This window comes from Danio rerio, chromosome 2 (genome assembly GCF_049306965.1).
Source record: "Danio rerio strain Tuebingen ecotype United States chromosome 2, GRCz12tu, whole genome shotgun sequence".
Lineage (NCBI taxonomy): Eukaryota > Metazoa > Chordata > Actinopteri > Cypriniformes > Danionidae > Danio > Danio rerio.
In genome coordinates this window covers 3,068,863-3,095,621 of record NC_133177.1, presented here as the reverse complement: position 1 = coordinate 3,095,621, position 26,759 = coordinate 3,068,863, and the positions used below count along the sequence as shown (strand labels likewise).

Below are 26,759 nucleotides of genomic sequence, written 5' to 3'. Positions count from 1 at the left end.
AAACTATTACTTTACAGACTTTTCCTAGTAGCTGCCAGTCATTTAACCTGTTTTTTTAACCTGTCATTTAACTTATTTTAGTTCCTTTTTGGGTTAACTGTCTTTTAAGGGGAGCTGTTATGCTTCTTTTTACAAATGTAAAATAAGTCTTTGATGTGCCTAGAGTGTGTGTGTGAAGTTTCAGCTCAAAATATTACACAAATAATGTTTATAACGCTCTGAATCTGACCCTTTTAGGCTTTGATCTTAATTGTGGTGTGTTGGTGACTGTCGCTTTAAATTCAAATTCAAATTTCAAAAGAGGGCGGAGCTACAAATGCCTGTGTGTCAGCATAGTGGCAGATTCAAAAACAAGACTGACGCCCTATAATAATGAGGGAGAGATGGTCACTAGTGGGCGGGGCTTTCCCCCTAGGATGACATCATACAAAGGGAGAATGTCAATCAAAGTGTTCCTGCAGACTGTTTTAATAAAGTCTGATCTTAAAAACAGATTAATTAGCATTTACTTCTTAGAAGCTGGTTATATCCACACACGGTTTCACACACATGTTGTTTAAACCCCTTATAAAAGTCATTTTTGCATAATAAGGTCGCCTTAAATGTCTAAACGCTTTTGAGGCTGGAGAACTGAACTCTCTCACTCTTTGTTCCAGTTGAGCACAGAGGAGATCTCAAAACTGGGGGCAGAAGAATTCATCATGAAGGTCAGTGCTAATGTTCACGTGTGTTAGCCGCGGCCAATACCTCAGACAGACCTAACAGAAAGTGCATTTTCAGATTTACATTTTAAGATTACAAGGGCAAACTATGGTTTTTATCTCAATGACATGCACAGATGAATTGTTCAGCACAAAACTAGCAATGCGAGCTAACAAAACCAACATGTTTAGTTTAGATTAAATCTGTACTTTAAGGATAAAATAAGGTGTTTAGGATCTGTGAATTGTTGTCAAATGTAAATGATTGTTATTGTGTGTAAATGCAGCAGCTGCTGAGTATCGTCCAGCAGAAAGCGTCTCTGGGTCTGGTGGACTCCACGCTGAAGTTTGCACTGAGCGCTCTGTGGAACCTGACGGATGAGACGCCCACAGCCTGCACACACTTCATACAGTGCAGAGGAGTGGAGCTCTACCTGGAACTGCTGGAGGTGCGCGCACACACACACACACACACACACACACACATAGACACACACACACTCATTCTCATTGATTCCTCATTCTCTCTTCTCTTCCACAGACGTATTATTCCGAGTCCTCCATCCAGCAGAAGCTCCTGGGCCTTTTGGTAATTTCTTGGTTTTCATGTCATGTGTGAAATGTACACATTTACAGAGAAAACAGCACTAATACAGGGCGGCTTGGTGGCGCAGTGGGTAGTGATGTCACCTCACAGCAAGAAGGTCACAGGTTCGAGCCATACACATGTTTGCTTACAAAGCGACTTCTGGCTTTGCTCCTTCTTATCTGCAGATGTATGTGCCCTCTAGAAACTTGCGTTCTGTGAATGAAGGTCGCCTCGTGGCTCCATCCCAAAGAGGGAAGAAATCACTTTCCTGAACTCTCTCATTCAATCTGCCCAGTTGGTGGAATGAACTCCCTAACTGCATCAGAAAGGCAGAGTCACTCGCTGTCTTCAAGAAACCACTAAAAACTCAACTATTTAGTCTCCACTTCCCTTCCTAATCTGCAATTGCCTCTCTGACTCCACCGCTAACTGCACTACAAAAAAAAAATAATAACACAATATTACTAATGCTTTGCTTCTTACACTTTACACACCTGAAACTCGCCTACAGCACTTACTCATTGGCCCCTTTCACACAGTGATACCGGTAAATATCCTGAAAATTTCTGGAACGACTTTACCGGTATATTCAAAAAAGCGCTGTTCACACAGGCGAGGACGTTACGGAAATTTTCCGGAAAAGAGCATTCACACATCCATTCCAAAATACCGGTAAATTCTGAGATCATTCACCACAAATAACCTCTACACGGCTGCGCTTGTGTTTGTAAACATTTGACTACATTACAAACTCTTCGGATGGATCAGTATTGAGTACAACTCCATTGAAAACATAGAGAAACACTTTCGCATGTCGAGATGTTCATGATATGTGTGTGTGCTGGCGCTATGGGCGCTCACGGGCACACGCAAAGCTTGAAGGTAAACAAACAACGGATTATCATAAACATTTTATCGATAATTATTCACACAGTTAGCATTAAGAAGGAACATATAAACGTGATCTGACTAACTTCTAGCAGCTAAAGGTGTCTGGAAAAATATTCAAAGGCTTTTATTCTCATAAACCGCGCGCACGTGAATGCGTCCGACTGTTGTGATTGGCTAAAGCAGGTGTCTCACGTCAGCACGTTCTAGACGTGGACGCGCTTATTGCGGTAATCTTCCTTCTGCATTCACACAGCGCAGCAATCCGGCAAATTACCGGTAAATTTACAACTTCTCTTTCCGGAAAATAGCCCGAACGAATTTACCGGTATTTTTAAAAAGGGCCTGTTCACACATACAACCTTTCCGGAAAATTGCCGGTAATTTTCCGGGAAGGTCTATAGCCCCTTTCACACAGTGATACCGGTAAATATCTGGAAAATTTCCGGAATGACTTTACCGGTATATTCAAAAAAGCGCTGTTCACACAGGCGAGGACGTTACGGAAATTTTCCGGAAAAGAGCATTCACACATCCATTCCAAAATACCGGTAAATTCTGACATCATTCACCACAAATGAGCTTTAAACGGCTGCGCTTGTGTTTGTAAACATTTGACTAAATTACAAACTCTGTGGATGATCAATATTGTGAACAACTTTCGCAGGATCACTTTCGCATGTCGAGATGTTCATAATATGTGCGTGTGCAGGCGCTCATAGGCGCACGCAAAGCTTGAAGGTAAACAAACAACGGCTTATCATAAGCATCTCATCGATGATTATTAACACAGTTGGCATTAAGAAAACATAAACGTGATCTGACTAACTTCTAGCAGCTAAATGTGTCTGGAACAATATTCAAAGGTTTTTATTCTCACAAACCGCGCGGACGTAAATGCGTCTGACTGCTGTGATTGGCTAAAGCAGACGTCTCATGTCAGCACGTTCTAGACGTGCACGCGCTTATTACGTCAATCTTCCTTCTGCATTCACACAGCGCAGCATTCCGGCAAATTGCCGGTAATGTTACAACTTCTCTTTCCGGAAAATAGCCAGAACGAATTTACCGGTATTTTCAAAAAGGACCTGTTCACACATACAACCTTTCCGGAAAATTGCCGGCAATTTTCCGGAAAGGTCTGTATGTGTGAAAGGGGCTATTGTCCTCATTTGTAAGTTGCTTTGGATAAAATCGTCTGCTAAATGACTAAATGTAAATGTACATTGCCTATATTCTCTGAGAAATGGATAAAAATGTTCATTTTCAAAATGGGGTGGACTCATATACAGTTGAAGTCAGAATTATTCGCCCCCTTCAATTTTTTTTTCTTTTTAAATATTTTCCAAATGATGTTTAACAGAGCAAGGGAATTTTCACAGTATGTCTGATAATATTTTTTTCTTCTGGAGAAAGTCTGATTTGTTTTATTTCGGCTGGAATAAAAGCAGTTTTTAATTTTTTTAAACACTATTTTAGGGACAAAATTATTAGCCCCCTTAAGCTATTTTTTTTTCTCTATAGTCTCCAGAACAAACCATTGTTATACAATAACTTGCCTAATTACTCTAACCTGCCTAGTTACCCTAATTAACCTAGTTAAGCCTTTAAATGTCACTTTAAGCTGTATAGAAGTGTCTTGAAAATATCTGGTAAAATATTATTTACTGTCATCATGACAAAGATAAAATAAATCCATTATTAGAAATGAGTTATTAAAACTATTATGTTTAGAAATGTGTTGAAGAAATCTGCTCTCCATTAAATAGAAATTGGGGTAAGAAATAAACGGGGTCTAATAATTCAGGGGGGCTATTAATTCTGACTTCAACTGTATGCTGAGCACTGTAGATATCCTAAAATCTAGCATCTAAAACATGTCTTTTAATTTCACAGGACCTTTAGATTCTGTGACAGTCGCTCAGCGCTGACGGTGTGTTTTCCCTCCAGAATAATGTGGCGGAGGTGGAGGATCTGCGGCCGGAGCTGATGAACGAGGAGCTGCTGGAGCACATTCTCCAGCTGCTGGTCCTGCCGCTGGTGGAGGTGGATGTCAGCTACTTTGCTGGAGGGATTTTGGCTCATCTGGTGTCCGTCAGGGGGCCCGTGTGGAGTCTGGATGAGGAGCTGCGCTGCACAGTACAGGACCAACTGGTGTGTGTGTGTGTGTGTGTGTGTGTGTGTGCAGTTGAAGTCAGAATTCTGAGCCCACCTCTATATATTCCCTCAATTTCTGTTTGAAGGAGAGAAGATTTTTCCAACACATTTCTAATCATGATAGTTTTAATAACTCATTTCTAATGTCTTATTTTATCTTTGTCATGATGACGGCACATAATATATCACTAGATGTTTGTTAAGACACTATTACTAGCTTAAATTGAGATTTTAAGGCTTAACTAGGTTAATTAGGGTAAAGTTAGTGTAAGTCATTGCATAACAGTGGCTTGTTGTAGACAATCCAAAAAATATATTGCTAATATGTGCTAATAATTCTGTCTTCAAGCATATATTGTGCAAATGTCTCCTCTGGAAATCTCGCTGTCTCCCTGATGCTGTCTGTTTTATCTGCTTTATAAAAGTTTACACATGAAATCTTTCATTTTTAGCACTCGTCTATCCTGTCATGGAGTTCCCCTCAGCATGTGATGGTGTCTTACCGGTAAGGGCTTTAATGTATGATTCATTATGCAAAAATTGAACTTAATAATAATATATATTATGATTATGATGAGGGGACATGGTGGCTCAGTGGTTGGCACTGTCGCCTCACAGCTGGAAGGTCACTGGTTCGAGCCCCAGCTGGGTCAGTTGGCATTTCTGTGTGCAGTTTTGCATGTTCACGTTGACCTGGGTTTCCCCCACAGTACAAAGACATGTGACAGAGGTGAATTGGATTAACCTAATTGGCCATCGTGTATGAGTGTGTGAGAATGTGTGTATGGATGTTTCCCAGTACTGCCCAATATTGCCAATTTCGTTTATTCAATTCTCCTATATAATTATCCAAATAATTCAATTTAAATGAATTAAATTTAATCCAATCATAATCCAATTAATTAAGTGTAAACCCCGAAATAAGATGCCTGTTAATATAAATGATTAAAATTAATTTGGATAATGAAAGCATTTTAAAAAAAGCATTTTAATCGAAGATTGAACAAAAGGACATTCCCAAAATAAGTGAACCTTTCCCAAAATATATGGCCACAGCCATGTCACCCTGCAGCCCAAGACCGGTTACTCACTGAAGCTAAGCAGGGCTGAGCCTGGTCAGTTCCTGGATGGGAGACCACTAGGGAACACTCGGTTGCTGTTGGAAGTGGTGTTAGTGAGGCCAGCAGGGGGCGCTCAACCTGTGGTCTGTGTGAGTCCTAATGCCCCAGTAAAAGTGAAGGGGACACTACACTGTCAGTGGGCGCCGTCTTTCGGATGAGATGATCAACCGAGATCCTGACTCTCTGTGGTCATTAAAAATCCCATGGCACTCCTTGTGAAAGAGCAGGGGTGTAACCCCGGTGTCCTGGCCAAAGTCCCTCTATCGGCCCATACGATCATGGCCTCCCAATCATCCCCATCCACTGAATTGGCTCTATCACTGTCCCAATAGCCGGTGTGTGGTGAGCGCACTGGTGCCGTTGTCCTGTGGCTGCCGTCGCATCATCCAAGTGGATGCTGCACACTGGTGGTGGTGTGGAGAGACCCCCCCCTCATGATTGTGAAGCGCTTTGGGTGTATGGCCATGCACAATAAATGCGCTATATAAACACACATTACATTACATGACATTACAACTACACTTTCAGTAGAAATTTCCCAGAAAGAGCAAATATATCAGTCACTTTTAAAATTTCAGGATAAACAGCTTGACAGGAAAAAAACAATACTATTTTTATTTAATATTTATAATCATGTAAATAATTGCATAATTATTTAACTTAATTTCTTAAGAGATCTTTTAGACTTATTTTAGGTGATGCTTGGGTTATTCACTAAAATTAAGTGGAACGCACCTTAAATCTTGATCTGATTTGCAGGACTGATCCATGAAAGAAGGTGTGGAGGGGGGGTACATTTGCATGGATGCAGGCACACGCACACATCTGGCTCAACCGGTGCACTGCACATGCCCTTTTTAGTCTTGGATAGAAAGTGCCCTTCCAAAATCATCTGAAGTGCCCCGCAACTACCCCCCTTCCCACCACCCCCCCTTCAAATATCTTTTCCTGCACATGCCCCTTGAATATTCTCTGCACGAGGCTGCATGGATGTAATAATAATGGTTAAACTTGTTTTTGATAGACACTCACCACACAAAATATGATGCAACTGGGGGCCCTCAGATGTGCTGGAGCCCTATGCGGTGCCCTATTACCTCACTTGTTGGTTAAATCCGCCCCTGAGTACAAACAAGAAAAAGTTCATCAAAACTAAAAACCAACTAATCATGCCACCTACTGGACAACAGTGTGTAGTGCTCCATTGGCAGCTTATTCCAATAGTATCTGGATGCAGCCTTTATGATACAAGCTGAGATTGCATCACTCAGCGATGCAATGTCAGAAACAATGGGCTAGTCGCATTTCCACTGTCGGGCCAGCGCAAGCCAGGGCTTTTATCGGGCCAGGCAGGGCCAAACGCCCAGGAGGTTGAGCAGTATTAGTGAGTGACAGGTGATGGGTCGGGTTAGGGGTGGGGTTGGTGAGCGCATTAAAAGGCATTGGATGCAGCTCAAATTGCACTGCACCAGGTCTGCATCCAGACACCTCTCGCTTATTCATTCATTCATTCATTTTCTTGTCGGCTTAGTCCCTTTATTAATCCGGGGTCGCCACAGTGGAATGAACCGCCAACTTATCCAGCAAGTTTTTACGCAGCGGATGCCCTTCCAGCCGCAACCCATCTCTGGGAAACATCCACACACACACACTCATACATTAAGGACAATTTAGACTACCCAATTCACCTGTACCGCATGTCTTTGGACTGTGGGAGAAACCGGAGCACCCGGAGGAAACATGCAAACTCCACACAGAAACGCCAACTGACCCGAGGTTCGAACCAGCGACCCAGCGACCTTCTTGCTGTGAGGCGACAGCACTACCTACTGCACCACTCCCTCGCCCCTCGCTTATTTAGCTAGTTTAAATGAAAAACCCTTTTAATTTTCACATATTTTTGCTGAAAACTGGGTAATATGCTTTACTTGATTAACAAATGCTTCTTGATTAAAGAATTTTTATATATTTTGACTAGAAACAAGACAAAAAGTCATAAGAAAAGCAATTTAGCAGTGTATTCATATTCATTCTTAATAACTCTTTTCTAATAACTGATTTCTTTTATCTTTGCCAGGATGACAGTAAATAATATTTGACTTTTTTTTATTAGTATTCAGCTTAAAGTGATATTTAAAGGCTTAACTAAATTAGGGTAAAGTTAGGGTAATTAGGCAAGACATTGTATAACAGTGGCTTGTTCTGTAGACAATCCAAAATATAGCTTAAGGGGGCTAATAATTTTGACCTTAAAATGTGGTAAAAAATAATTTTTAAAAAATTAAAAACTGCTTTTATTCTAGCCGAAATAAAACAAATAAGACTTTCTCCAGAAGAAAAAATATTAAAGGAATTACTGTGAAAATTTCCTGAATCTGCTCAATATCATTTGGGAAATATTTGAAAAAGAAAACCACTACACCGGAGGGCGATTAACTCTGACTGTACATCTTTTCTGTGTCTTCTCAGGACGTTCCAGCCGTTTTTTCCTCTGCTGGATGTCTGTCAGAGTTCTGGTGTTCAGCTGTGGGCTCTGTGGGCGATACAGTTCCTCTGCTCTCAGAACGGTAGCAAACACTAAAACAGACGTGTCACTTTCAAACCAGTTTTTAAAGTATCTGTCTTCTGATCTGTGCGTCAAATTTGCATGAGAGATTAAAATAGACGCCACATTAGCATGAGGAACTTTTCTGTCTCTATGCAAGACCAGCATGCAAATTATATTGCATTTGACTGTACTTTACACTGCAAAATGCTTGGCTCTGTGGCCTCACAGCAAGACGGCCGCTGGTTCGAGTCCCGGCTGGATCAGTTGGCATTTCTGTGTGGAGTTTGCATGTTCTCGGGTTTCCTCCAGGTGCTCCCCCACAGCCTAAACACACGCGCAATTGGGGAATTAGATTAACTAAACTGGTCATAGAGTATGAGTGTGTGTGTGAATGAGTGTGTATGGGTGTTTTCCAGTACTTCCGCTGCGTAAAACATATGCCGGAATAGTTGGCGGTTCATTCCACTGTGGCAACCCTTGATAAATAAGGGACTAAGCCAAAGGAAAATGAATATTGCATATCTTGCGATTTGACTATTGGGTTTTCGAATCTCAGCTGAGTCACTTGGCATTTGTGTGTGGAGTTTGCATGTTCTCCCCGTGTTGGCATGGGTTTCCTCCGGGTGCTCCGGTTTCCACCACAAGTCCAAACACAAGCGCTATAGAGGGAATTAGGAAAGCTAAATTGTCTGTAGTGTTTGTTTGTGAATGAGTGTTTATGAATGTTTTCCTCTGATGGGTTGCAGCTGGAAGGCATTTGCTGTGTAAAACATATGCTGGATAAGCTGGCGGTTCATTCCGGTGTGGCAACCTTTGATTAATAAAGGGACTAAGCCGAAAAAGAACACGAGTGAATGAATAAGTCGAAGGCTGACTTTGTAACGGTGCTGGTGTTGTTGTAGCCCCTCAGTACTGCAGTATGCTGGAGTCTGAAGGAGGAACGGATTTACTGAGGGTCCTGATCCACCACGCAGAAACCCACAGCGACGTCAAGAGTCTGGTGGAAAGCATCCTCAAGATCCTGGAGAGAAACCTGCATCCCACAAACACAGGTTTAAAACTAAACCAGATTCCTATAAGTTGATGTTTCCCATATACAGCTGAAGTCAAAATTATTCACCCTCCTGTGAAGTTTTTTTTTAAGTATTTCCCAAATGATGTTAAACAGAGCAAGGAATTTTTCACAGTATTTCCTAAAATATTTTTTCTTCTGGAGGAAGTCTTATTTGTTTTATTTTGGCTAAAAATAGATTTTTTAAAAGCCATTTTAAGGTCAATATTATTAGCCCCTTTAAACAATATTAGTTTTTGATTGTCCACAGAACAAACCACTGTTATATAATGACTTGCCTAATTACCCTAACTTTACCCTAATTACCCTAGTTAAGCCTTTACATGTCACTTTAAGCTGAATACTAGTGTCTATAATATCTAGAAATGAGTTATTAACTATTATGATTAGAAATGTGCTGAACAAATCTTCTCTCCTTTAAATTAGGGGAAAATAAATACAGGATGGCTAATAATTCTGACTCAGCTGTATTTTCACTAATTTATAACTAATACAGATATAATTTTGCTCACGCTTTACAATAAGGTGTCATTAGTTAATGTACTTACTAACATGAACAATGAACGATACATGCACTGCATTTATTAATCATAATTCAACATATGCATTATTTAATTTAAAAGTCATGCTTGTTGAGTTAATATGAACTAATAATGAACAATTTTATCATCCATAACCGCAACATTTTTAGTTTAGGTCATAATTCATGGTAACAAACCATTAACTAACACTACTGGCTTAATGAACTACTAATTAGCTGGTGTTACTTGGGTTTAGGTTTTGGCTAGATTAGGGATGCAGAATAAGATCATACTTTATAAGCAATGCACATATCTTCATATCTTATCTTCATATCTTAATAATAGGCAGGTAATAAGCCAGTAGGTAATAGCCTGAATGGGGTATTGCACACAGACTTTGAATTTCAGTCTGCCAGCCCCAGGGCTTTCGGTGAATTGTCATCCCATACAAAAAATGTCACGTAAAAGATCTGATTTCATTTGTTTTTTTCTGGCTAAACTAATAGAAATAATGTGTTTTCAGTTTATTAAAATGTGCATTTTGTGAACTTGTAAAAAAAAGTGATTGTTTTTTTCCCCAAATCCCAGAAAGCAAGTAGGACAGAAAGGGAAGCGGGTGGGCGGGTCAATCCATGCTTTTTAAAACACTATTGGTTGGGTTTAAGGAAAAGGGGGTCGGTCTGTTGGTCATTCAGTAAATCAATCAGTTAATAGCGGCCTCTGGTGGATTTACACGAGAACAGCAGGCGCAAATGGCACCCGCGAGAAAGATTTGAGATCTGAAAAAGCGTACACAGCGCCCTCTGGTGGATTCGCGGCAACAGCAAAATAACGTAGCTCCTGGGATATATTTGGCATTCTCCAGAAATGTATACAGGGGTACATAATCAGAATGAGCCTGGGTTGTGTATTCATGGCCTGTTATGCCACTTTTAGTGCTCTACAACATCGATGCTGTAAAAGGAACCTTATGAAATTGAAAATAGCCACATAAAGCTTTCACCGGAAGCTCATCATTGGCTGAAAAACACTAGCTGTGCATATTGCCCTTTGTGATCTTAACTAAACCACAATAACTAATGTTAACACACATGTATAAATACTGTAATGAATGTATTGTTCAGTGTCGGCTCATGTGAGTAAATATATTAACGAATACAACCTTATTGTAATGTGTTACCATCATTTCTTCTTGTTTGGTCTTGTTATTCTAGTGAAGGCCGTCCGCTGAGGAAGTATAAAAACAGTGGATCCTACATGCTGAAGGGATTCATCAGCCAGAAACCTTTCATAACTCTTCACAGCACATTTATCTGCTGGTACATTTGTTTTTTTCTGGCTAAACTAATAGAAATAATGTGTTTTCAGTTTGTTATTAAAATGTGGATTTTGTGAACTTGTAAAAAAAAGTGATTGTTTTTTTTCCCCAAATCCCCAAAGCAAGTAGGACAGAAAGGGAAGTGGGTGGGTGGGTCAATCCATGCTTTTTAAAACACTATTGGTTGGGTTTAAGGAAAAGGGGGTCGGTCTGTTGGTCAGTCAGTAAATCAATCAGTCAATAGCGGCCTCTGGTGGATTTACATGAGAACAGCAGGCGCAAGTAGCACCCGCGAGAAAGATTTGAGATCTGAAAAACAAACACAGCGGCCTCTGGTGGATTTACACGAGAACAGCAGGCGCAAATGGCACCCGAGAGAAAGACTTGAGATCTGAAAAAACAAACACAGCGGCCTCTGGTGGATTCGCGACAACAAAAACAGCAAAATAACGTAGCTCCTGGGATGTATTTGGCATTCTCCAGAAATGTATACAGGGGTACATAATCAGAATGAGCCTGGGTTGTGTATTCTAGTATGTGTCATGGCCTGTTATGCCACTTTTAGTGTCCTCTTCTTCAATCAGGTCAACATTCGGTCTGTCCTTCCTCCATCTGACACAGCGTTGGCAGAGCACTATTACCATGCCCAAAGCCCATGCCAGCACTGTGCCAATCCCAAAGATGACAAAACCGATGGCCACGAAAAACAGGTAGTCCTGAAGGTCCAGTCCGGGGTGGCACTGTCTTCTCAACCAAAGGCCCAATTCGGAGAGACGCTGCCCGCGCAAGTATGACGGACCATCACACACCGTCTGGCCCTCTTCTGGATCCATAAAACACAAGAAAAGACATGACAATAGGGCTCGGCGATATGACAAAAATATCAAATGCTCCTATTTTACCCCATTCACAAGATGTGAGGTTTTGTGTCTCCAGAATGTGTGTGTGAAGTTTAAGCTAAAAATACCCATCAGATTACTTATTATACACTGCAGAATATGCCAGTTTTGGGGTCAGAGGAAAGTGGAGCTGTTTTTGTAGTCTGTGCATTTAAATGCAAATGAACTAGTTCGTCCCGCCCACCGTTCCCACATGCTTGTCTGTTTCTTTAACGTTAGGTCAGATAAACAGCAGTCAGTGACAGAGACAGACAAGGATAATGCAGAAATCCAGTTTCTTAGTCAAAATCAAAAGTACTCATGTTATTTGTTGTATTTGTGTGGTTCATTCAAGCCTTTCTGAAATGATGAGTCACACACAAACTGTATGCATTGTTTATGCACGTCTACTTGAGGCAAATGTGACAGGATTCAATTTAATATACACTGCCAAATCCATATACTACTGTACAAAACAAACCACATACAACATCAACAAAGCGGAAGTCCTGTTGCGGGATCGAAGCATCCTCGTATATAGTAGTAGTGATTCTATGCGGCTGTGGTAATGAATTGCATATCAATTTTACTGCTTTTATTCCATTACAAATATGCACCTTTTTAAAAACGTTTTAAACTCATTCTTGAGCTGCAGCTGATCACAGAGAGGTGGATCAGATCTTTTAATCCCACTTTCTTTGCACATCCTGTTCTGTGGACATATGTATACGAGTTACTATGAAGACATGTTAATACACGCCTGTCAATCAATATCGGAAGGCGGGAAAAACCGCACTCATACATCCAACACTGGCTCATTCTGAAAATGTAGCCCTGTATACATTTCTGGGGATCACAAATTATGTAGCCAGATGTACGTATGGTTGCATTTCATCTTTAAAACAAACGCTACGGAGCAGTATGATGCCGTCGACAGCTTCTGTTTCTTTTCACGTTACGGGCTGACCGCTTAAATCCATGTGGACGGCTTTTTTGCTGTTACCAGTTTGTCCAGTAGCTCACCACGTACGTCAGCGGACTTGAGTCTGGAGAGGAACGGTTCTGGAAAGCAGGTAAAACACAAACAAAAGCCAAAAAATAAAGTAAAAAAGTAAATAAGAGTGTGAGAATGTGGTAAAATCTGAAAACGTAGTAAAAAATCAGGTGGCTGTGAGGGCTTTTGTTTTTCTGGATTGCTTTTGGAGTTAGGTTTAGGGAAGGGGGTGTGTGGGGTATAAGTCGGTCAGTCAGTCAGGCGGCAGCGGCCTCTGGTGGATTTACGTGAGAACAGCATGCATTGAATGGCACTTACGAGAGAAATTTGAGATCTGAAAAAGCGTACACAGCGCCCTCTGGTGGATTCGACAAAAAAAATGTAGCTCCTGGGACGTATTTAGTGCTCTGCAGAAATGTATATAGGGGTACACATCAATAATGAGCCTGGGATGGCATATAGAATGAGGTCAGCCACAAAATAAATGTCCACACCTTTTAATCGCTACCTTTTTTTTGTATTTTTAATTATTCCTGACAAGTCTTTGAATGCCAAGAGAGTTTGTGTACAAGTACAAGCTGTTGGTAAACCTGGCCGTTAATGTCATCAAATGCTATCTTAAAGGTTAGCTTCTTAGCAATGGAAATGAGCATTGCTGATTCAGTGGTGCAAATCAACACAGTGCCCTTTGGCATCTCTTCATACTATGTTACCTTACACACTGACATGCTGAATAATTCACACTCGTCACTCGTCACAGTCGTTTACTCTTTGTGTTTATGCTTCTGTAAGGAGACACGCTTCCTGCTGCTGCTCCACTTCACTCTGTCTTTTCACTTGGAAACTGAAAAGTATCGTGAATGTAATTAATTACTGTTATTAAATGACTTTTCTGCTAAATAATAGTTAAGTAAGGCATTACTTTTATTTTTAGGTAAGTATATTATAGTTATAGGTGCTCCGGTTTCCCTCTCAGGCCAAACACATGCGCTTAGGTCAATTGGGTAAGCTAAATTGTCTGTAGGGTATTTGTGTGAATAAGAGTGTATGGGTGTTTCCCAGTACTGGGTTGCAGCTGGAAGGGCATCCGCTGTGTAAAACATATGCTGGATAAGTTGGCGGTTCATTCCGCTGTGACAACCCCAGATTAATAAAGCGACGAAGCTAAAAATAAAATGACTGAATGAGTTCAGGGTATTTTTTGTGTTATACTAATATAATTTTCAGAATAACAATTTTTTTTAGCTAAAAAGGCCTTTAGGTCATCACATTTAAAAATATATAACATTTTGAAACATTTTTCAGTGAATTTAGACAATAATCTGAAATAATATAACATTTTTTATACAGTTATTTTCACTAAAATAAGAGTTTGGTTAACAAACACCTTTAATATTTCTATTTGTCTACTATTATTCGTCTATTTGTTTATTTTTAACCGGCTTAAGTTTACCCTTCCTTAACCCTAAATACAGATTTGGCTTATTGCCCTTTTTGGTTTGGAAATTAGTTTTCTGTGCATGTATTTATGTGTGTATATGTATTTGTATATATATTAATTTATTTTATTTTCTTATTTTTATTTGTTTTAGTATGTCCTTGTCATTACTCTTCAGTTATTCCTTTTTATTGACACTGCTGTTGTTATTTCTGGCACTATTATTAATACTATTATTTAACAACCTGTATATTGGTTAGTATGTATATATATGCACTTTGCTATATGCTGATTGTCCACAGCATGTTTTTCTGTGTTCGAAAAATACAAAATAAAAGAAAAATTTGATGGAAGAAAAAAACAAACATCTTTAATAATAGAAAGATTATACATTTTGATTCAAATAAACTACAAAATTTCAACTAAATTAGATTTTTTTTAATGTGTGTCTTTATTTTTCCTCTTTATCAATATTTTATTTAATATTTAATAATTTGGGTTTACGTTATCTTTAGTTATGTTGTTAAATTAGCATAATTGAGTACAGCCCATTTTGAAAATTAATATTTTCCTCAATTTCTCAGTGAATATAGGCAGTGTATTTTTGTGCATTTAAACAAAACAGATTTATTAAACAGATATATTTATTAAAATAATATTTTTGTCACCGAACACATTTAAAAATTAAAAGATAAAACAATTAAATTCAAGCAAAATATTGCAAACAAAAATAAAAATACAACCTACCATTTTTTTGCCTCTTGATTTTTCTCCTTTTTTAGAAATTTGCATTTAATATTTTTTTCCATAACATATAAATTTGAGTGTGCTAGTTTTTGGAGCCTTATCATAAGTTATTTTGTTAGATTAGCTCAAGATTTGGCTTCAGTTCTGACTAAACTAATGTATATGCTCTAATATAATATTGTAAAGCTTCCTATTAAAAATATGAATTTAAAAGAGATTTGTGAGGGGTTTACTCTATGCTGAGCACTGTGTGTGTATATATATATATATATATATATATATATATATATATAAATATTATTAAATATATTGTATATAAGTGTCAAAATATTTTAACAGTAAGTAAAGTGGACTATTTTTAATGCAATTAAAATGTAAAAATCTGTGGTGATACACTCCTTCTGTCTGCAGTTAAAGTTAGTTTAGGCTCTGCTCTAAATAAGCCCCTACAAAGCCAGCGAAAGGTAAAAAATGAATGAATAAAAATAGGCCAGCAGATGAGGGGCTGGAAGAGCTTAGAGCAGAGGGGAGATTATAGTTGTGTTTGATCTTGCATTGTTGCGTTAAAAGTGGCATGTTCATTTAAGAGCAAAATAATTAGCTGCACTGGAGGGAAACATCTGTGCTAATTAAAAGCAGCCGTTATCTGTAGCATTCCTATTCCGCACACTGTACCTGTGTTTGTTTTATGAGTGTGTGTGTGTGTGAGTTTGTATGTGTGTGTGTGTCCATGTGTTTTTATGCAATAAGAAGCCACTAGGAGCCTAAATATAAGTGGTTATAACTGGACATTTCTGAAAGAATAAGTCATATTTAATCAAATAAACTGCATGCACAGCCTACCTAGAAATTTAAAGGTGTCCGAGTGCATCCAGAAGCAGAGCACTGTTGTATAAGACTGACAAGCTGTATTCTGTGAAAACAACTGGCTGGATGTACTTCATCTCTCTTATTACATGGCTATTTGCCACAAAACAAAAAACAGAGCCCAAATATTGTTCTGAGCTATAATAGTTCTTTAATTCTTTAATTAAACTCAAAGCTGACAGAAACTAAAACAGCTAATAGAGTATACATTAATCTGTGCATTATTCAGACACAAGATGGCGCTAAACAGTCAAAAACACAGCTGACAGAAACTAAAACAGCTGATGGAGTATACACTAACCTGCGCATTATTCAGACACAAGATGGCGCCAAACAGTCAAAAACCCAAAGCTGATAGAAGCGAAACTGACTGAATAGACATATACACTAACTTACATATTATTAATTCACAAGACAGCACCAAACCGTTAAAACTGTGGTGTGACAGAAAAGAAAACACAAATTAATATGGATGTAAACAATCATATGGATTTGAACGCAGGTAGTGATCGACATTTCCTGATGAGTATTATTTATCGGTTGTTATCATGCAATAACCTACCTACCATGTCTTGACTGACCAATCAGAATAGAGTATTCAAGACAGCCATGTAATAAAGTCATATTTAATACACTTTTCTAACTTAGAAAAGGAGTAAGCAATAATATTTGAGTTACTTTTGGAAAAAAAATGTTTCTTTGAGGAGTTTTAAGTGAGCAGTAAAGTACTTTCGTTATTTGTAATGTGTTACCCCAACACTGGAATTGAGTAGCCTATTACAGACAGCTGTGCAATTAGCTTTTATTTAATCAAATAAACGGCATGCACAGCCTAACTATAAATATTAAGGTGTACGAGTGCATCATTTTATGTATTTTATGCAGTAACAATTATGTGGCAGCGCTACACTGTCAAGGGTTCCCGCTCAACCCGAGGGACCGCAGACCCAAAAACGTGACGGACGACGTTGTTCCATGACTATTGCTCAGTGAAGTTAGATGAAGTTTTTTGTTCGTTTATTTTAATATCCTGATTACCGTGATTTTTACTCCTTGAAACCTGTTGTGTTGTGAAAAAAACCCGCCTGATCTTACGAGGAAACGTAAGTATTTTACATTTAGGCAGTTAAGTGGCTAATTTGTACGAATTCGTAAGAGTTCAGTCATGCGAAAACGTCCGATTTTAAAAAGGAGGCGTAGCATTTAACCCCAAGCGTCATTGGGTGATGAGCAAATCGTACAAATTAGATTGAATTAGCCACTAAATCAAATAGTTACGAATTGCCATGAGATTGCGTTAGAAAAAATGCAGCGCGTTTTCGTAAATTGTTTGCGTTGTGAGAAAAATGTGTTTTAATTCCATGTGTTTTCTTAAATTGCAGCACGTTAAGCTTTCTTTGCCGCTGCATGTTCATTTTAATTCAGCAATTTATTTTTATAAAGTGAATTAATTCAAATCAAAAGTAACTCCGATTACATTTTTATTAAAAAGCAACTCAAATATTACTTACTACTATTCTAAGTAATTAGTAAAGTAACGCATTGAAACTATGAACTAGCGTTACTTGTAATGCGTTACCCCTAACACTAAATAAAAAAGTTACGAATTGCCATGAGATTGAGTTGGAAAAAATGCAGCACATTTCGTAAATGGTTTGCGTTGTGAGAAAAATGTGTTTTAATTGCATGTGTTTTCTTAAATTGCAGCACGTTAAGCTCTCTTGGTCACCGTATGTTCATTTTTATTCAGCAATTTATTTTTATGAAGCAAATTAATTCAAATCAAAAGTAACTCCGATTACATTTTTATTAAAAAGTAACTCAAATATTACTTACTATTATTCTAAGTAATTAGTAAAGTAACGCATTGAAACTATGAACTAGCGTTACTTGTAATGCGTTACCCCTAACACTAAATAAAAAAGTTACGAATTGCCATAAGATTGCGTTGGAAAAAATGCAGCACATTTCGTAAATGGTTTGCGTTGTGAGAAAAATGTGTTTTAATTGCATGTGTTTTCTTAAATTGCAGCACGTTAAGCTCTCTTTGCCGCTCCATGTTCATTTTAATTCAGCAATTTATTTTTATAAAGCGAATTAATTCAAATCAAAAGTGACTCAGATTACATTTTTATTAAAAAGTAACTCAAATATTACTTACTACTATTTTAAGTAATTAGTAAAGTAACGCATTGAAACTATGAACTCGCGTTAATTGTAATGCGTTACCCCTAACTCTAAATCAAAAAGTTACGAATTGCCATAAGATTGCGTTGGAAAAAATGCAGCGTGTTTTCGTAAATTGTTTGCGTTGTGAGAAAAATGTGTTTTAATTGCATGTGTATTCTTAAATTGTTGCACGTTAAGCTCTCTTGGCCACCGCATGTTCATTTTAATTCAGCAATTTATTTTTATAAGCAAATTAATTCAAATCAAAAGTAAATCCAATTACATTTTTATTAAAAAGTAACTCAAATATTACTTACTACTATTTTAAGTAATTAGTAAAGTAACGCATTGAAACTATGAACTCGCGCTACTTGTAATGCGTTGCCCCTAACACTAAATAAAAAGTTACGAATTGCCATGAGATTGTGTTGGAAAAAATGCAGCGCGTTTTCATAAATTGTTTGCGTTGTGAGAAAAATGTGTTTTAACTGCATGTGTTTTCTTAAATTGTTGCACGTTAAGCTTTCTTGGCCACCGCATGTTCATTTTAATTCAGCAATTTATTTTTATAAGCAAATTAATTCAAATTAAAAGTAACTCCAATTACATTTTTATTAAAAAGTAACTCAAATATTGCTTACTACTATTTTAAGTAATTAGTAAAGTAACGCATTGAAACTATGAACTCGCGTTACTTGTAATGCGTTACCCCTAACACTGGAATTAAGTATTCCAGACAGCTGTGTAAATAAGTCCTAATAATCAAGAAATCTACATGCACAGCCTACCTATGAATTTAAAGGTGTTCGAGTGCATCCAGAAGCAGAGCTCCTCGGTGTCGCAGGCGCATCGCCAAGGGTTCCCGCTCAGCCCGAGGGACCGCAGACCCCCAAGAGCCATCAAAAAGCTGACATTCAGCCTGTTCAGGTTATTCCTGCTGATATCCAGCACCTGCAGGACACTGGGAACAGAGAAAATCTGCGGGTGGATCTCCGAAAGCATTGGGTTATCAGTGAGCCTCAGCATCACCAAACTCTCCAGCGCACCGAAGGTCTGCTCCTGGATCCTCCCGAACAAGTTAAAGGACAGATCCAGGTATGCAAGCTTCCTCAGATTCCCAAAAGTGGACTCAGAGATGTGCGTTAGGGAGTTGTTGCTGCAGTCCAGGTACAGGAGGTCGGAGAGGTAATTGAGCTCGAGCGCGGGCAGGTCGGAGATGCGGTTGTTGGAGAGGATCAGCTGGCGGGTGGTCAGCGGGAGTCCGGAGGGGAAGTTTAGGAGGTCCTGCTCCGCGCACTGGACCACATGCTGGTCATCGCACACACAGCGCTCCGGACACCCTGGAGAGACAGAGGACACCGCGCGCGCCAAGAGCACCAGCAGGATCTGTGCGCGCTCCCGCCGGACACACGCTGCTGCGACCGCGCGCTTCATCAAGTCTAATTATGGAGGTTATTATTATGGAAATATAGCAGACACATGCTGCAAAAGCGAGCTTCATCTAGTCTGAGCAGGTAGTGTTGGCGAAACCGAGGAGATCCACTGAGAGGAAAAAGCAGACACTCTGATGACCCCTCAGTGAGAGAGGGAGAGAGAGAGAGAGAGAGAGAGAGTATTGGTTTGTATGAATAATATTATATGTTGAATAATAATATAATATATTGAATATTAATGTGATATATTGAATAATATGATGCATTGTTAAAATTTTATTTAATTATTATATATATAAATATCCCTTTTTAAACTACTATTTACTGTGTGTATTGTTCTTAGTATTATATATATATATATATATATATATATATATATATATATATATATATATATATATATATATATATATATATATATATATATATACATATATATATATAATACTAAAAACAATACATATATATATATATATATATATATATATATATATATATATATATATATATATATATATATATATATATATATATATATATATATATCCATATATTATACATACAATTGCTTTATTGGCATGACAAATTTTACAAATGTATTGCCAAAGCAGTTATAAAGTTTACATAAAAAGTAACATATATATATATATATATATATATATATATATATATATATATATATATATATATATATATATATATATATATATATATATATATATATGTTACTTTTTATGTAAACTTTATAACTGCTTTGGCAATACATTTGTAAAATTTGTCATGCCAATAAAGCAATTATTGAATTGAATTGAGAGAGAGAGAGACAGAGACTACTGATTATTATGTTGCATTGATGACTATTATGTTTTATATATATATTCTATTATATATATATATATATATATATATATATATATATATATATATATATATATATATTCATATACTGATTTATTCTAAAATGTTGATTGTTAAATGTACAGTTTATTCTGATTTATTTATTTATTTTTCATTTTATAATTAATTTATTTTATCACTTATTTAATTTTGAATTACAATTATTATTATTCATTCATTTTCTTTTGGCTCAGTCCCTTTATTCATCAGGGGTCACCACAGTGGAATGAACCGCCAACTTATCCAGCATATGTTTTACACAGCAGGTGTAGCAGCACACACACACACACACAATTCTAAATTGTTATAAATGTATCATAAAATGTTGATTGTTAAATATACTGTATATTATTTTATCCTAATTGTCGATTGTTAAAATACTGTTTAATATTATTGTTTTATCTTAAAATATTGATCAATAAATATACTGTTTTTTTGCTTCACTACTGTCATTTATGTAATAATATTTATTTAATGTAAACATAAATGCTTTGGCAGAGAGAGAAGAAAGAGACAGATCAATTATGCGCTTACTGTACAAACCCACACACACACACACTTATTTTTTCAGGAAAACATGCTTGGTTATATACATTTTTCCATTTACAAAACCTTCTGTTGAATGTAAAGTTCCCATGGATGTTAAAGTTTCTTTGTGGAAGCATAATTAGCAATAAAGAGCCTTTATTTTTTAAAGTGCAAAGCTTTACTGCAGACCCTGGTCAAGCTTTATCTCTGTCCTTTCACATCTGCTGCAGTCAGTCAATGAAACCTCACTACAACATACACTCACTGGCCACTTTATTAGGTACACCTGTCTAACTACTCATGGCGCAAATGTCTGATCAGCCAATCACATGGCAGCAGCTCAATGCATTTAGGCATGTAGACATGGTCAAGACGATCTGCTGCGGTTCAAACTGAGCATCAGAATGGGGAAGAAAGGGGATTTAAGTGACTTTGAATGTGGCGTGGTTGTTGGTGCCAGACGGGCTGGTCTGAGTATTTCAGAAACTGTTGACCTTCTTGGATTTTCACGCACAACCTTCTCTAGGGTTTACAGAGAATGGTCAGAAAAAGAGGAAATATGCAGTGAGCGGCAGTTCTGTGGGCGCAAATGCCTTGTTGATGCCAGAGGTCAGAGGAGAATGGCCAGACTGGTTCCAGCTGATAGAAAGGCAACAGTAACTCAAATAAGCACTCGTTACAACCGAGCTCTGCAGAAGAGCATCTCTGAACACACAACACGTCCAACCTTGAGGCGGATGGGCTACAGCAGCAGAAGAGCACACCGGGTGCCGCTCCTGTCAGCTAAGAACAGGAAACTGAGGCTACAATTCACACAGACTCACCAAAACTGGACAATAGAAGATTGGAGAAACGTTGCCTGCTCTGATGGGTCTCCATTTCTGCTGCCACATTCGGATGGTCGGGTCAGAATTTGGTATCAACACCATGAAAGCATGGATCCATCCTGTCTTGTATCAGCTGTTCAGGCTGCTGGTGGTGGTGTAATGGTGTGGCTGAGATTTTCTTGGCACACTTTGGCCTATTAATACCAACTGAGCATCGTGTCAACGCCACAGCCTACCTGAGTATTGTTGCTGACCATGTCCATCCTTTAATGACCTTTGTGATCTTCTGATGGCTACTTCCAGCAGGATAACGCGCCATGTCATGAAGCGTGAATCCTCTCAGATGGCTTCTTGAACATGAGAATGAGTTCACTGTACTCAAATGACCTCCACAGTCAACAGTATGTGTATAGGCGACTGTCTACTTTTCTTTTTACACACTAAAAAGTATATACTCTTTCTTCACAAAAAAAGAAGGCTACATACTTTTACACGTAGTATGCTAATTAAGACGCAGCAAAAACACACTAACGCTTGATCTAGCTGAGGAAATGTTGGTTTTATATTCAAACATTTAAACATTTTCCCCTTAATAATATAATTTCAGAAATTTATTATTTTCTACCCTGCAGAAAAATCCAGCTTAAACCAGCCTAGGCTGGTTTTAGAGGGGTTTTGGCCATTTCCAGGCTGGGAGATGACCAGCTAAAACCAGCTTGACCAGCCTAGCCAGGCTGGGAGTCCAGCCAAAACCAGCTATGTCCAGCTTAAACCACCAGGCTGGTCAAGCTGGTTTTAGCTGGATTTAGCTGGTCATTTTCCAGCGTGACCAGCTAAGACCAGGCTGGAATAGACTGGAAACCAGCCTGTAAATGGCCAAAACCCCTCTAAAACCAGGCTGGTGAACCAGCTAAAACCAGCCTAGGGTGGTTTAAGCTGGATTTTTCAGCAAGGTAATTCTAAATAGTAAACTCATATTAGCAGCCAAAGACTATCAAAGAACACTGTTCACAGTCAATTCAAAAGTGCTAATGCTGTTTTGAAGTCATACTTGTATGCGATTTCAGACCCAATATTCAAAATAAACAATATAGGGAGCATGTCACTTGTCACTGATGTAATGTGCGAATATAAAACCAACTTCACCTCATAAAACTACACCCCCCGGCGCGGGGGAGCTGGATTGGAAGTGGCTTGTGTTGCATCAGCTGTCGTTTTCGGAGGAAGGGAAGGTCTATCGTTCCGGTAGAGAGCGAGTGCTGGAGGATGGCAAGGCGGATAGACTCCAAGGCGGTTGGCAACAACTGGAATGTGAGTGGACAGGAGAATGCAGACGGAAGTGACGAATCAGGAAATGAAGTAGGAGATATGGAAGTAGTTTGCGGGAACTATGAAAAATGGGACATGGTTAAAAACAACAAACGGAAAAAGAAACGAAGAAATAAATCTGATGAAAGTGATTCGGATAGATGCTCAGCCCTAGAGGAAACGGTGACAGTGGAATACAAGGTATTTGCTAAACCTGTGCAAGAAGGGGATACATTTGGAGGTATGAATCCGATACAACTAACCAAAACACTGCATAAGGAAATAGGTATAATAAAGAGTGCAAAAATCTTGAGAAACGGATCGATACTGATTTTCTGTAAAGATGAAAAACAGCAAGCTAAAGCAATTAAGGTGAATAAAATCAATGGAAAAAAAGTAGAATGTTCCAAGACAAACGGGAAAAGATATGTTAAAGGCGTTGTGACAGGAATTCCTGTCAATGTTTCGGCAGATGAAGTGAAAGCAAGCATAACAAATGCAAATGTGGTCGAAGCTAAACGCTTAAGAACAAACAGAAATGGAAGTGCTTGTGATAGTCTTTCTGTTATGGTCACATTTGATGAGGAGACACTCCCGAAAAAGATATTAATCGGGTATATGTGCTATGATGTAAGACTGTACATTCCCCCGCCCCTTCGGTGTTATAAATGTCAGAGATTTGGACATATAGCAGCTTTTTGCAAGGGAAAGCAAAGGTGTGGTAAATGTAGTGGGGAACACGAATATGGAAAATGTGAAGAGGGTGCAAAGTTGAAATGTTGCAACTGTGGAGGGGATCATAGCTCAGCGTATCGAGGGTGTGAGGTTAGCAAAAGGCAGGCAGAAGTACAAAGAGTAAAAGCTGTTCAAGGAATCAGCTATGCGGAAGCATTAAAAACGGTTCCAGAAATTATGACTGTGTCTAAACAAAATGAAAACAGGAACAAAAATGCAGAGACATGTCAAAAATGTGAACAACTGAAAGCGGAAACTCTGATAGTGAGCAAAAATGATTTTGTAATATTCATGGCAGAGATAATAAATTGTTCCGCTCAAACGAAAAGTAGAAATGAAAGAATCAAAATAATAATCAAATCAGCAGAAAAATACCTGGATGTGAAGGATCTGCTCTGGGAAACGGTTAGGGACATCTTAAATGAAGATACACAATCATCCCAGCCTGGGGGTGGAACGTCTTAAATGTTAAACGTTCTACAATGGAATGCAAGAAGCTTAATTGCAAATGGCCAAGAATTTAAAAAATATATTGATAATATTATAGAGAAACCTAATATAATATGCATACAAGAAACATGGTTAAAACCTCAATTAGATTTTAATATTAAGGGATATAATATAGTTAGAAATGATAGGAATCATAGCAGAGGAGGAGGAATTGCAACATTTATAAAAAGCGGAATGAAGTTTAGGATAGAACAAATAAATACAAAGTATGAATCAATTTTAATCAAGGTATGGACGGATAGAGGATGTATAGACATTATTAATTATTATAATCCCTGTGATAAATTAAATCAAAACATATTAGAAGAAGTAATGGGTGTACGACAAGACAGTGTTTTATGGTGTGGGGATTTTAATTCACATAATTCATTATGGGGGAGTAATAGTAATGATGCAAATGGGATTCTTCTTGAAGAATTTATAGATGAAAAATATTTAGTTTGTCTAAATAATGGTGAAGGCACACGGTATAATTGTTTTAAAAATACAGAAAGCATACTAGACTTAACATTTATTAGTAGTTCATTAGCAGCAGTTAGCACATGGAAAGTACTCAAGCACAATACAATAGGTAGTGACCATTACCCAGTAGTAACTAAAATTGGATTAAAGATAATGTATGAAAAAGAAGATAGAATTCCAAGATGGAAATTGGAGAAAGCAAATTGGAAAGAATTTCAAGAATTATGTGATAAGAGAGTTATGACAATACAAATAATAAACCAGAGAGATGTAAACATTTTAAATAATAAAATTGTTAATGAAATAATTCAAGCAGCCGAAGAAATAATACCTAAAAGTAAAGGAGTTGGTTGTACTAAAAATGTACCTTGGTGGAATAATGATTGTAAAGCAGCTATTAAAGCAAGAAATAAAGCATTTAGACATCTTAAAAAACACCATTCACTGGAAGCTATGATCATGTATAAAAAGGCTCAGACAATGTTAAGAAAAACTATTAAAACACAAAAGCGTATATTCTGGAGAGAATATTGCAATAGTCTTGGACGAGAGGTACAATTATCAGAGGTGTGGGGTATGATTAGAAGAATGGCAGGTGTTAGACGAAATTATGAATTACCAGTGTTACAGTATGGCGATATAGTAGCGATCAGCAACCTAGAAAAGGCGGAACTATTAGTCCAACATTTTAGAAATGTACATAGTTCAGATAATCTCTCTGAAGAGGCTAGGAAATGCAGAAATACTACATTAACTAAACATCCTGATCTTTTAAAGAAAGTAAAAACAACAGAAAATCCTTTAGATTTACAATTTAATATGTTTGAATTAAAACGAGCAATCATTAGCGCAAGACAAACTGCCCCAGGTAAGGATGAAATATGCTATAAAATGTTGTCACACATGTCAGAGGCATCACTAGAAATAGTACTAAATTTATTTAATCAAATTTGGGATATGGGTCAATTACCTATAGCATGGAAACAATCTATAGTAGTACCTATACTTAAACCAGGGAAAAATCCATCAGATCCTTCTAGCTATAGACCCATTTCACTGACATCCCACTTATGCAAAATAATGGAAAGAATGATTACAGAAAGAATTACATATTTTTTAGAAAGCAAAAACCTTTTTTCTCCATATCAGAGTGGGTTCCGCAGAGGCAGAAATACTATGGACTCAGTATTATGTTTGGAATCAGACATCAGGAAAGCACAGACTAACAAAGAAGTTGTGATAGCTATCTTTTTTGATATAGAAAAGGCATACGATATGCTTTGGAAAGAGGGACTGATGATTAAATTAAAATCTTTAGGAGTCACTGGCAAAACGTATAATTGGGTCATGGATTTCTTATTTGGAAGAAAAATACAAGTTAGGGTAGGAAAAGAATATTCACATGAATACACAGTGGAAAATGGAACTCCTCAAGGTAGTGTTTGCAGCCCATTATTGTTCAATATAATGATAAACGACATTTTCTCTCAGATTGAACAAAGTATAGGAAAATCATTGTATGCAGATGATGGGGCACTATGGATTAGAGGTCGGAATGTGTCATTTGTACAAAAGAAAATACAGAATGCAATATTTGAGGTAGAAAAATGGGCAAATAAATGGGGATTCAAACTATCTGTTGCAAAAACTCAGGTCATCTGTTTCTCAAGACGGCATAAAACCACATCACTCGCTTTAAAACTATATGGACAACCACTAGAACAAGTAAAAACTGTAAGGTTTCTTGGGGTTTGGTTCGATGAAAAGCTGACATGGAAGGATCATCTGAATAAAATCACAGAAAAAAGTAAAAAGGTTATTAATGTACTTCGTTGCCTGTCAGGGCAAGAGTGGGGAGCGAGTAGAACATCACTACAAAATATATACTGGGCCCTCATGAGATCTGTTTTTGATTATGGATGTATAGCTTACATGTCGGCAGCAGAGTCAAACCTCAAAAAACTAGATGTATTACAAGCACAGGCCCTTAGAATCTGTAGTGGATCATTTAGAACCTCACCAGTTTCATCTATGCAGGTTGAAATGGGAGA

The 26,759-nt window shown here is 37.8% G+C and overlaps 2 protein-coding genes across 16 annotated transcripts in view; one reads left to right on the top strand and one right to left on the bottom strand.

Annotated features, from left to right (window-relative positions):
* zyg11l (zyg-11 family member, cell cycle regulator, like) overlaps positions 1-11,006 on the top strand; it is a 29,975-nt gene extending 18,969 nt beyond the window's left edge. The window contains exons 8-15 of one of the 11 annotated variants that reach the window (XR_012390180.1): positions 657-707; positions 989-1,150; positions 1,243-1,290; positions 4,129-4,352; positions 4,582-4,840; positions 7,926-8,023; positions 8,907-9,056; positions 10,812-11,006. Coding sequence is in view for 4 of the 11 variants with exons in the window: in XM_690724.10 (XP_695816.5) it covers positions 657-707; positions 989-1,150; positions 1,243-1,290; positions 4,129-4,332; positions 4,788-4,840; positions 7,926-8,023; positions 8,907-9,056; positions 10,812-10,828 (783 nt within the window). In the remaining 7 variants the exon portion in view is untranslated. The remainder of the gene's footprint in view (positions 1-656; positions 708-988; positions 1,151-1,242; positions 1,291-4,128; positions 4,353-4,581; positions 4,841-7,925; positions 8,024-8,906; positions 9,057-10,811) is intronic. The other 10 variants (XM_009296721.4, XM_690724.10, XR_012390179.1 and 7 more) reach the window with 10 other exon arrangements.
* A 361-nt stretch (positions 11,007-11,367) lies between these two features.
* Positions 11,368-26,759, bottom strand: part of LOC101882074 (leucine-rich repeat-containing protein 52) — a 28,385-nt gene continuing 12,993 nt past the window's right edge. Inside the window, exons 2-3 of one of the 5 annotated variants that reach the window (XM_073922524.1) lie at positions 18,797-19,582; positions 11,368-11,738 (exon numbers count right to left, since the gene is read on the bottom strand). In XM_073922524.1, coding sequence (XP_073778625.1) covers positions 11,446-11,738; positions 18,797-19,442 — 939 coding nt within the window. In that variant the 5' untranslated portion in view covers positions 19,443-19,582 and the 3' untranslated portion in view covers positions 11,368-11,445. Of the gene's footprint in view, positions 11,739-12,175; positions 12,856-18,796; positions 19,583-26,759 lie in introns of those variants that run through there. The other 4 variants (XM_073922526.1, XM_073922538.1, XM_021468450.3 and 1 more) reach the window with 4 other exon arrangements.